General features: G+C 42.9%; 1 protein-coding gene across 2 annotated transcripts in view; it reads left to right on the plus strand.

Moving 5' to 3' along the window:
• The first annotated feature begins 7,788 nt into the window (after nucleotides 1-7,788).
• Nucleotides 7,789-12,750, plus strand: part of Ptar1 (protein prenyltransferase alpha subunit repeat containing 1) — a 37,262-nt gene continuing 32,300 nt past the window's right edge. For both annotated transcript variants that reach the window (XM_032891725.1, XM_032891726.1), the window contains exon 1: nucleotides 7,789-7,931. In XM_032891725.1, coding sequence (XP_032747616.1) covers nucleotides 7,846-7,931 — 86 coding nt within the window. In that variant the 5' untranslated portion in view covers nucleotides 7,789-7,845. The remainder of the gene's footprint in view (nucleotides 7,932-12,750) is intronic.

A 12,750-nucleotide genomic window follows, 5' to 3' on the forward strand; every position in this document is an offset into this window, starting at 1 on the left:
AGCCAGAATACAGCAAATACATAGGCGAATGCCAGCAGCAAACCACTGAACTGAGAACGGGACCCCCGTTGAAGGAATCAGAGAAAGAACTGGGAGAGCTTGAAGGGGCTCAAGACCCCATATGAACAACAATGCCAAGCAACCAGAGCTTCCAGGGACTAAGCCACTACCCAAAGACTATACATGGACTGACCCTGGGCTCCAACTACATAGGTAGCAATGAATATCCTAGTAAGAGCTCCAGTGGAAGGGGAAGCCCTTGGTTCTGCTAAGACTGAAACCCCAGTGAACGTGATTGTTGGGGGGAGGGTGGTAACGGGGGAGGATTGGGAAGGGAACACCCAAATAGAAGGGGAGGGGGAGGGGTTAGGGTGATGTTGGCCTGGAAACCGGGAAAGGAATAACATTAAATGTAAATAAGAAATACTCAAGTTAATAAAAAAAAAAAAAAAAAAAAAAAAAAAGAATCGTCTGTCTTCTCCCTCCAGAGCTGGAATTACAGGCAGACTACCATGCGCACATGGCACTCAAATAGTTTAAAGTGCTCCAGCCCCTAGGATATTTATTTAGTGCTCCAATTATCTCCATGAATTCTAACAAACAGAGGTAATCATTAGTAGCTTTTTGAGTTTATAGCCTTCTACTCAGTTTTAAATAAAATAAATCTGTACAGGTGGGTTGCAGAGGTACTGTTTGTTTTTCTCCAAAATAATTTTACTTCTTTTGGATTCTTCCAACCGCGGGTGGGACTTGCAGACACAGAGGTCCAACGGCAGAGTTCTTTAGGTATGATTGGAGTATTTGGTGACGCAGCAATATTTTCTTACAAAGCTTAGCCACGGTTCAGGAATTTTTATTGTATGATTGTGTATGTGACTGTGAGTCACATGACATCTGTGAGTTCAGGCCAGAGGACAACTTACTGGAATTTTGCCCCCTGTACAGTCAGATTCAGGGACAGAACTCAGGTCTTCAGGTCTGCCCCAGTAGTATTTTTACTTCCTGAGCCATCCCCTTGGCTCCTGACCATAATTCAATCAATCTTCTATCATCGGACATTTAAACTATTCACTTTTTATTTCATTACTACATATGTGTAGGCCCCTCAATATAACCCTCTAGATTTTAAACAAAATCCTCTTAAATTTAACAAACAGTTTAGATATCACTAGTAAGGGCTCATGAACGTCAATTCTAACCTTCTCGGGATTTTAGCCCTTATTTATAAAATTGAGTTGGACCAGCATTCTGAAACATTTCGACTCTAAGCATTTGAGTTCTATACTTCTTAGAGCTGTAACAACTGGGTGAGACCATTTTTAACACTTAGAACCATGAGGCATATAATTCATAGCTTTCATCAGTACAGAGAGCAGGGGGGACAAGTACAGAACCACACAGATATTTTTCGGAATCAGTTTTACTTCAAGATTGGAGGATCAGGCTTGGATTTTTCTTGTTAGACTATTGCATATTAGAAAAATCACAAAAAAATTTCTAATTTTTAAGATGAAAAAGAAAAGCTTTGAAAAAACATCTATCAGTGTGTTCCTTCCATTCCACTCTCAGGAGTTAGGACTACTCGCCAGTACCACGAAAGGAAGGCTAAATGGTTCTGACTAGATGTGCCAGTTATCTGAAGCCATTGGAGGATTGTGCCATATTTTTTTCACTTTGCACAAAAAATTTTATTTCATTATATTAATTTCTTTATTATTATTATTATTATTGTTGTTGTTGTTGTTGTTGTTGTTGTTGTTATTTAATTTCCTTTTACATTCCAGTCTTTAACCCCTTTCCAGTCTGCCTTCCGACTGTTCCTCATCCCATACCTCCTCCCCACTACCCCATCTCCAAGACCAGACCCTATGGTACTTGAGGTGTCAGATAGAGATGCTGTTGGGAGCCTCTGAAGGTTCCTGTAGGGGAATCACAGAAGAGACCTTTGGGATTTTGGAGCTCTACCATCCTCAGCAGACAACTCTTCTCCCTTTGAAAAACAGCTCTTGGCCTGCTATTGGGTCTTAGTGAAAACAAAGTTTGACAATAGGACACCAAGTTGTCATGTGACCTGAACTGCCCATCATGAGCTGGGTGTTATCAGACCCTTCAAGTCATAAAGTAGGACGTGCACGGCAGCAGTCTATTATCAAATGGAAGTGGTATATACCTGATCAGGCCTGAGCAGATCCTGGAGGCACAAGCAAGGTACATGAAGAAGTTGCTCAAAACCTATGGTTTCTACTACTGTTGCAATGCCATCTGTGGTCAAGCATGCGCCTATAGCCTGTTGCGGTGTTCCCTGTGATCGGCTGACTGAAGAAGAGAAGACTAGGACCTGGTTTACTGACGGCCTTGCACGATATGCTGGGACCACCCGGAAGTGGACAGCTGCAGCGTTACAACCCCTTTCTGGGACAGCCCTGAAAGATACAGGTGAAGGAAAACCTTCACAGTGGGCAAAACTTTGGGCAGTACCCATGGCATTGCAGTTTGTTTGGAAGAAGAAATGGTGAGATATACAATTGTTCACTGACTCATGGGCTGTAGCCAATGGATTGGCTGGATGGTCAGGTACTTGGAAAGATCACGATTGGAAAACTGGTGAGCAAGGCATCTGGGGAAGAAGTATGTGCATAGATCTCTCCAAATGAGCAAAGCATGTGAAGATATTCATGTCCCACATAAATGCTCACAAAAAGGTGACTTCAGCTGAGGAGGAATTCAATAATCAAGTGGGTAAGATGATCCATTCTGTGGACAGTCAGCCTCTTTCCCCAGCCATCCCTGTCATTGCTCAATGGCACATGAATAAAGTGGCCATGGTGGCTAAGATGGGGTTTATGGACTTCTACTCACCAAGGCTGACCAGGCTACAGCTGCTGCTGAATGCCAGATCTGCCAACAGCTAAGGCTAACCCTGAGCCCCAGATATGGCACCATTCCCTGAGGTGACCAGCCAGCAACTTGGTAGCAGGTTGACTACATTGGACCACTTCCCCCATGAAAAGGACAACGTTTTGTTCTTACTGGAGTAGATACTTATTCTGGTTATGGATTTGCCTTTCCTGCATGTAATGCTTCTGTCAAAACCACCATCCATGGACTTACAGAATGCCTTATCTGTCATCATGGTATTCCACATAGTATTGCTTCTGACCAAGGAACTCAACTCATAGCCAGAGAAGTGCGACAGTGGGCCCATGATCATGGGATCCACTGGTCTTGCCATGTTCCCCATCATCCTGAAGCAGCTGGTCTGATAGAAAGATGGAATGGCCTTTTGAAAATGCAGTTACAATGCCAATTAGATGGCAGCAGCATGGAGGGCTGGGGTAGAGTTCTTCAGAAGGCAGTATATGCTTTGAATCAGCGTCCGATATATGGTTTCTCCCATAGCCAGGATCCTTGGGTCCAGGAATCAAGGAGGGGGGTGGAGAAGAAAATAGTTCCACTCACTATCACTCCTTGTGACCCTCTAGGAAAATTTTTGCTTCCTGGCCCCACAACTCTAGATTCTGCTGGCCTAGAAGTTTTGGTTTCAGAGGGGGAGTACTCCTCCTGAAAGAACCAGATTTGGGGTCTGTTACTGTAAAACGTATTAAAAAAAAAAAAGCTTTCTTTTACCCCGCACTAGATTCAGCACCATAGTGCCCCAAGATATCTGGTAGACATCTTCATCTCAATCAGCAAAGCGTCTCACCCGCTCTGCTTCATCCCATATCACACTGCCGAAGGCTTCTCTCTGAGTCTGTCAGCTATCTCTCTACCCATCAAGTTCCCGAGGCAGGTTGCCACCACACCAGAAATATACATCCCAATTCCCTGGTGGCTTAGTGTTTCTGGCCACCACATACTCTCTTAAACTTAAATCGTCATATGAAAGACCACACGACACAACAACCTTTGATCCAATCAATAAGATGTAATTGCCCACCTAAACATACAAAGCCCTGTACACAGCCATCCCTTAAGAATATTCATAAAAACCTGTAAATGTTCAGAGAGGAATCTTAACATCAGCTTCCATGTTCTCTCTGCTGCTTCTTCTGCCTCGCTCCAGTCTTCTCTCTCTAAAACTTTTCTCCTGCCCATACTTCCTTGTTGTCCAAAGACAGGCCTCGTTCTATCTTGTACCTGCCTTCACCTGTGTGATGACATCATCCTACAGGGGTCAATCTAAGGCCAGTGGAAAAATTCCACCACAAACCTCCAAGCACTAAGACCCCTTCCTTTCAGGAGGAGTAGAGCCAGCTCAGTTCTTGGAACAAGTGCAAGCCAACTGTCAGTCAAAGCCACTTGGGACTCCACAAGTGATGCCCTTGGAACATCCTGGATGATCCACTGACCACAAGTCAATTTGAAAGTTGCTTCACCTCACCAGGTGAATAGTAACCTGTCTAGTTACTATTGTTTGAATTCTGCCCTTATTGTTTGAATTCTGCCCTTATCAAAGGTATATAAAGCCCTGATACAGTATACTTAAGGTCATCTCCCTCTTGAAGCAGGGTGATCCCAATCTACTGGAATAATAAAACCTTCACTGGTTTTTGCATCAATCACTACCTTTGTGAGTCTCATTCAAGGGGTCCCAGTAGAGGTCCGACTCAAACCTCATACTCCTCCCCCTGAACTGGAAGCTCAAACTTCCCCCTGGTCATTTTGGGCTTCTAATGCCCTTAAACCTACAGGCTAAGAAAGGAATAACAGTGTTAGGAGGGGTGATAGATCCAGTTTATCATGGGGAAATTGGATTGCCTCTCCACAATGGAGGTAAGAAGCATTATGTCTGGCGTGCAGAAGATTCCTTAGGGCATCTCTTAGCATTACCATGTTCTGTGATTCAAGTCAATCCCTCATCCAAGCAGGATGACAAGGGATGCAAACCCAGCAGGAATGAAGGTATGGGTCACTCATCCAGGAGAAGAGCCAAGACCTGTTGAGGTGCTTGCAGAGGGTAGAGAAGACACAGAATGGGCAGTAGAGGAGGGTAGTTATAAATACCAACTAAGGCCATGTAACCAGTTACAGAAACGAGGAGTGTAAAGTAATATGAATGCTTCTGTTTTATTTTGTTAAGAACATATCATTTGTCTTTCTTCCAGTTTCTTTAACATCAATCAATATTTAAATTGAGATACTAAAAGAATGTTCCCAAGGGACATTGCCCCACTGTAAACTTACAAATGCAATTGGGATTGTACAAGGAATAGTTACATCATGTTAGGCATATTCAGGACCTTGTTATTGTTTCATGTGGACATGAGATATTATTTGTGTCAAATTGACAAGGGGTGGATTGTAGTGGCTATTCCTGGCTGTCAACTGATTGACAATCCAGAATTGGAAGGCTTGCCTGTGATCCTGATCCTGAGGCTGGGAGATACAAGTTTTTGACCTGGATCTTGGCATAGAGATCTTGAGGCATAATGTTATGAATCCTAGGAGACTAAGGCAAGGAGATCTGTGAGTTCAAGGTCATCTGGGACAAAGCAAGCCCCAGATCCAGGTGTGGTGGAACATACCCTTAACATTGGCCACACCTTCTGGAGACCTACATAAGGACATTGGAAAAAGGAAGATTCTCTCTTCTTTGCCTGCTTGTCTTGTGGGACTGAACAACTGCTAGATCCTTGGACTTCCATTCATAGCTGCTGCTGATCATTGTTGAGGAGTTGGACTACAGACTGTAAGTCATCAACAAATTCCCTTAAGTTCTAAGACTACCCATAAGTTCTGTGACTCTAGAGAACCCTGACTAATACAGATGGCAACCCCATCCCTCCATTTGATGCCCTGTCTTTCCACTGGAGGTGAACTAACTCTACAAGTTTCCTCTCCTCACTGTAGGGCATTTCATCTAAGGTCCCTGCCTTTGAGTCCTACAAGTCTCTCACCTCCCAGGTCTTGGGTACATTTTAGAACAACCCCTCTCCAAGTTGCTTGCTTCCATTCTCTCTGCTGGCCCTCAGGGCTTCAGTTCTGCCCCACTCCCAACACCTGATCATGTTCCCTTTTCCCTTCCCTGTCCCTTCTCAAACATAGCTCTCTCCCTGACTCTGGTTGCTTTCTTCCACCTCCCAAGTAGGATTGAAGCATTCTCACTTGGGCCCTTCTGCTTGTTAACCTTCTGGGTATTCTGTGTTTTTTCTTTTTTTCTAATATCCACTTATTAGTGAGTATATACCATGCATGTCCTTTTGGGTCTGAGTTACCTCACTCAGGATTATATTTTCTAGTTCCATCCATTTGCCTGCAAACCTCATGATGTCCTTGTTCTTAATAGCTGAATAGTATTCCATTGTATAAATGAACCACATTTTCTGTATCCATTCTTCTGCTGTGGAACATCCCAGTTGTTTCTAGCTTCTGGCTATCACAAATAAGGCCACTATGAACATAGAGGAACATGTGCCCCTGTGGCATGGTGGGGCATCTTTTGGGTATATGCCCAAGAGTTGTATTGCTGGGTCTTCAAGTAGAGCTATTTTCAATTTTCTGAGGAACCTCCAGTAGCATATTTTTTTTTACATACTAAAGGTGTGTGTGTGTGTGTGTGTGTGTGTGTGTGTTTCCCACAGAAGCCAGAAAAGAATGTTAGATTGCCTGGAGCTGGAGTTACAGATGGTTGTGGGTGCTAAAACCAAGTGTTCTTTGTTGCTGAGCCATCTCTCCAACCCCTGGTATCACTCACTCTTCAACAGGACCCTTGACATTGTTCTTGTCTAGGGATATAACACACCCCATTCATTTCGCTGCTTCCTCCTAGAGCTTGTCAAGAGTCTTAAGATTTTACAGTATTTCAATCAGATCTGTCTTGCTTTCTATAATTTTGTAGACTTTCTCATTACTTCACCAGGACCAGGACCAACCACAGTTTGCTTTGCAAAACTTTTGTTTTTTAGATACCCAAGTTTCAAATAGCCCAGCCAAAGATAATCTTGAATATCGTGTCCTGTTTTCACCTCCTATGACCACAGCTGTGTGCTACCTTGCCAGGCCAAAAACCCAAAAACTTAAAAAGATACAGACTTCAAGCATGAGAAGGTGGGGAGGAGGAGGAGGAGGAAAAGGAGGAGGAGGAGGAAGAGGAGGAGGAGGAGGAAGAGGAGGAGGAGGAGGAGGAAGAGTCACCAGTTAGAGGTAGTCAGAAAATTGTACTCTGGACAAATAAACCTTTGATATATAAAAATTAAAAAAAAATAATTACAGCACTTTAAAATCCAAATGGAACAGAGCAATCTTATAATTTGTGGGGCAACAGATGTCAGGTACAAATTGTCAAAGCCTTGTTTTTTTTTTTTTTTAATTTTTCTTTTATACTACAAATTAACACACAGATCACCAAACATCAAAAATACCAAAAGTACAGTGGGTTACTTTTTTTTTTAACCTGTTCCCCTAGATCTGGAGGGCTGTTTCTCCTTTACTTTCTTTTCTTTGCTTAATGCATTATAAGATCTCATTAAAAGGGCTACTTTAAATTTTAGACACAAAGTAGCACAAGCATGCAAAAGGAGGTCAGCCACTGGCCTCCTCCCAGGGTGGGCGGGTGAAGCGGGCACGGTGCTGCGGCCCGGAGGTCCCTGGGTAAAGGCCACCCCGGGACACGCTTGCTCGGAGAGGTGCGTGGGAGACCCTCCTTCCTCCTCGCCTAGTGAACCAAAATTCAATCAACGACAAGAAGAGCCGGCCCAACCCAGCAGCGCTGCCGCCCTTCCTGACCCGGAAGTGCTCGGCGGCCTCTGCAAGAGCGCGCCTAAGCCAGCGCGCGCGCGTCCCCGCGGAACTCCCGCCGGCGGCTGGGTTCTCCCGGAGGCGCGCCCGATCGCGGCGGCCGCCAACATGGCCGAGACGAACGAGGAGGTGGCGGTACTGGTGCAAAGGGTGGTGAAGGACATCACTAACGCCTTCCGCAGGAACCCGCACATGTGAGTTGAGCGCCCTGCGCTGCCCGGATCGGCGGGGGCGGGTCGGGGCCGCGCTCTAGTCCACTCGCCTCGGCCGCCCGGGGCCCACGCGCGCTTCCGACAGGCGGAGCGTGGCTGGGACTGTCGCGCCCGGCCAGCTGGCCGTTACCAGGACGCGTGGCGGGTCAGTGTTGGGGAGCGACCTCGGAGAGCCACGTCGGAGCGTGGAGTTTTTGCCCTGCCCGGCGCGTCCCGGGAGTTGTGACAACTCTTCTCCCCGCTGCCCTCCGCCGGGGTGCGCTTGCCCGGCGGGCCACTGTTGTGGGTCTCTGTGCCTTGGAGGCGACTCTCGGTTGCATCCAGTGCGTGGCTGTAGAGGGTTTTTCACCCCATAAGACTCCTTACACCCCTCCTTACAGGTTAACTAGAGGTGATTGGAGGCTTCCTTTCACTTTTTGACTTGCTTGTCACAAAATTGCAAAGCGAGTCGGATGTAACAATTTTTGAAGGTGACCTGGGTGGATCTCATAAAGCTGTTGCAAACTGGATACTTTTTATCAGTAGCGCGTCGGAAGTTACAGACCAGCATCTTAAGGCATTCTTACCCAGCACTGTTGCCTTCTAAAAGTTCACTACTGAACTGACACATATATTATCTCTTCCTCCTCCCTTTCAGTTTATTTGTTACTCTTCAGGAAGATACTTTCAAGATTGTAATTTTTTTCCTCCTGCTCTCCCTTTAACCAATGAAAAGAAAGCTACTTAAGAGTTACCTACGTCAGTATACAAAAGAATAAGAAAGAAGCCAGAATGTAGCCCATTTCTCCTCTCCCTCCCCTGGGGAAACAAACATGGAGTCCGGTTTTGTATTATTTTCTCATTGGCTATACAATTTATTTTTTAATACTTTAATATTTTTAAACTAAAGCTCATGATTATTTTTAAGCATTCTAGCCTCCTTAGCTTTTCTGACTAAATGAAAGGCCAAATGTACATTTTAACAAAGTGTTCTTTTCCTCCAAGGTGATCTCATAATAGAATTTAGAAGTCCTCAGATGGCCTGCTCCCTTGTGTCAATTAGGGACAAAATTGTACTTCATTCAAGACAAAAGACTACTGGCCTCTAAACATACCTGCCAGCTCTGACAGCCCCTAAGTCCTCTTCCTTTCCTCTTTTGACTGCTGACTTTTTTTTCAGAATGAGTGTTTGGAGTGATCTCCTGGCAGTAGCCATAGTGGCTGCTGGGCCTGTTAAGGAATGCTTTGATGTCTTGTGTGTCAGCCTTTGAGGCCCTTTTTGAAAATTCCAGCTACAGTGCAAGTAGGAGACACATCCTTTAGAGAGAAAAAAAAGTTGGGCAAGTGAAAGGTTCATTTTTTATTAAATCATGTTGTTTTTCTTCTAAAACATTGTAGCAAAGGCTAGATATTTAGTATAGTGATCACTTCAGTTTCTCATCTTTGAGGTAGACTAAAAAATACTATATTTGGCCAAATTAAGATTAATTAGTTTGGCAGGTTGACCCAGTGGAGTATGAAGCAGGTCTCTATTTTTCTGGATCATCAAAAACTCTTAAAGGATTTTAGTGCCTCTCCATCATAATGTTACTCTGTGGTCTCATTAATATATACTCTGCCATCGTCTAATTTATGATTATTCGTAAGTTTTTTTTGGGGGGGTCATTTGAAATATGAAGGTTTGAGAGAAGTTGGGCACTTGAACTAAGTTATGTAGGCTGTAGACATTTAAATAGCTCAATTCATTATTTAGCATTTGTCAGCTGCTGTATTTTAGTACACATTCGGTACAGTAGAAGTATCTTTTATCCATCTTTTAAAATGTCTTATATGTTGGACTTTTCAGAAGTGCCAGTATATCTTTGCTTAATCTAGCCTTTTTAGACTCAAGAAAACTCAGATATATCTACCTTTAAAGTTATTACCTAATAACAGTATTATAAATGTTTTTCCTTATTTACCTTTGTTTCCCATTTTCTCCAAGGTAAGATAGGCTGCCAATTCATTTGTTAACATCTACTCTCTTGCACAGATTAGCTTTGTTTCTGTAGAAGTGTCTACCTGAAGCAGCCACAGGCTCAGTGAGATAGGAATGATGTTGCTGTCAGGTATGATTGATTTCCCCCAAGCTCAATGCTGTCTTGATCTTGAAAGGCCAATGAGAAGTCAGAGCACCAAAATTAACCTGAGTCCTTCCACTCCTTGCCTCAACACTTTGTAAAAGTGGAAAACACAACAGAAATATTGTTTGCATGGGTGCGCGAGAATCCTTTTGGGTTCTCTGCAACTAGTGGCTTGACCCAGTAATATTTATTACCACGAGGTATAGACTGCCTTAATTTGGAAGGCAGCTGTCTACTGTACAGCCTAATTAGGTCATCACGTTAATAGTCTCATATCCAGAAATTTGTTCTTTTTCAATTGAATATTGTCTTAGGGCTCTACTGCTATGAACAGACACTGTGACCAAGGCAACTCTTAGAAGGACAATATTTAATTGGGGCTGGCTTACAGGTTCAGAGGTTCAGTCCATGATCACCAAGGCAGGAGCATGGCAGCATCCAGGCAGGCATGATGAAGGTGGACCTGAGAGTTCTACATCTTTACCTGAAGTCTGCTAGAAGACTGACTTCCAGGCAGCTAGGATGAGGGTCTTAAGCTCATACCCACAGTGGCCACCTACTCCAAAGTCACACCTAATTTGCCACTCCCTGGGGCAAATACATACAAACCATCACAACTATCTACATTGATTTGAGATGCATATTCACTATGTGAGACAAGAAGTATAAAATAGAGTTTTTACTGAAGCCAAATTTCTGGTGTGGTTGAATTGTACATCCGCTATACTAGCCACTTGTAACTATCGGACACTTGGAATGTTCTTAATGTGAATGAAAACTGGACTTCTGATTTTAAGCATAATAATCATGTGAGAAATAAGTACTGTGTTGTCTGGTGTGTGTTTAGTGGTGACCTAAGATTTAACCTGCATAAATAGTAGATTAACATTACAATGTTGTTCCTAGTGAAGATCTGTTAGCGGTGTTGTAAGTGCTGTCTATTGGAAGAGATGGGAGACTGGGTGTATCCCCTGGGAGGCAGCATTTAACTTGAACACCAAAGACTGGGAAGGACAGTGTCAGAAGAAACTGGAGCCGTTATATTAATCAAAAGCAGCAAGATGTGATTGGAAGATCACACAGGAGCGACTTATAGAAGTTCTTGACTCTCTGGCCTAATTGTTGCATTCATGTGTATAGAAAAAAAAATCCCATTTGACAGGCCAAATGCTCATCTGGGGCTAACCCTACCAGGAGCTGAGCATGTAGAGGAGTGCATAGTTAGAAAAGAGCCCTATCCTTAATGGAACTTCAAACCAATCAACACTTAATTTGTGAAAGTAGGCAGAAAGGTAAGAAAGACATCATGAATAGTGATTGATACCCAGGAGACTTAATTTGAATTACAAGGTCAAGATAGTTCTTTCAAGGAAACTAGCATTTCAATTGAGACACTTTTAAACCATAGGAGGGCCCTGTGGAAATTTGCTACTAAGTAAGAGAATAATAATGAAACAGTTTAAAGTTGTCTGCAAATTGATGAATATGAAACCACAGAATATGATGGTCTTACACATCCATTTCACTCATTTAAATGATAGTATAGTTTTTAAAGTTTTTATTTAGAATTTGAGTCCTAGATTTGGATCTTCTTTTAGTTCTGAGTTTTCTACATTTTCTTGAGTATGAAATAATTTAAACTGGAGACCCAGATTCTTAAGTTAGCTGCAAGTAATGTTGGCTTCAGGTCATCCCCTTAAGCTCAATGGACTTCATCCGATAAAAGGAGATAAAGAAAAATGAGCTTTCATCATTTGTAAATGATTTTGGGATCCAAAATTGCCTGAAAAAATTAGACAGTGATCTAAAGGTATAGATACAGAAGTCTAAATTGAAACATTCTGTTATTTGGAAGCTTAAAGACAACATATCTTTCTAAAGAAAATGCTATTATGTTTTTCTGGAAGTGACAAAACACTTTTTTTAGGGTAAAATAACTTGACAAAGGATTGACATTCTTTGCTTCAGCTATCTGTTGCCTACTAACCATGAAACTTGACACTGACCTCACGCTGTTGAATGAGCTGATAACATTTATCCTTGCCGAGCACTTTATAGTTTGCCACATTCTTCACCTTTAGTTTTCCTAACAGGGAAGATACTATTTCTGTATTTCAGATGAGCAGTACAGAGGTATAGGACTTGACACTTGACACTGACTGTCAGTGGTAGAAAGACTAATTAGTCCAAGGGCCTCTGTCAAGAGCTTCTTCTGTCTCTATACAACACTGCATCCCTTTTCATTTGAGATTATTATTGTTGTTGTTGTTGTTTATAGTTCTTCACAGGTTTACATTTGTATGACTCATTCTCTTTACATGGAAAGCTGTGTGCACTCTAGCCCATTTCCTTTACTGGGGATGGAATACAGCTCTCCGCTCTTACAGATGGGAAAAGTGAAGTCTGTCTAGGCTAAAGTTGCACGTTGGATGGCCCATGCCATTCTCAGAACAGTGTTCTCTCAGAGTAACCTTTGGAAGCTGTGTGAATGTCACTGAGGAGCAAGCATAGCTATTCAGATGCAGATACTGAACACCGGCTGTCCACAAGGCTCTGTTTTTTTGAAAGTTTCTTGGAAGGGTTGCCAGGAGTGTGTTTTTCAATTCTGCAGATGGCTTTGTCCTATAATTTAGGTACCAAATTAGCACTTGGATATTTTATACTTAGTACAACTATTGTAAGTGTATTAGTAAAGTTTC

The sequence above is a fragment of the Rattus rattus genome, chromosome 2 (genome assembly GCF_011064425.1).
Source record: "Rattus rattus isolate New Zealand chromosome 2, Rrattus_CSIRO_v1, whole genome shotgun sequence".
NCBI lineage: Eukaryota > Metazoa > Chordata > Mammalia > Rodentia > Muridae > Rattus > Rattus rattus.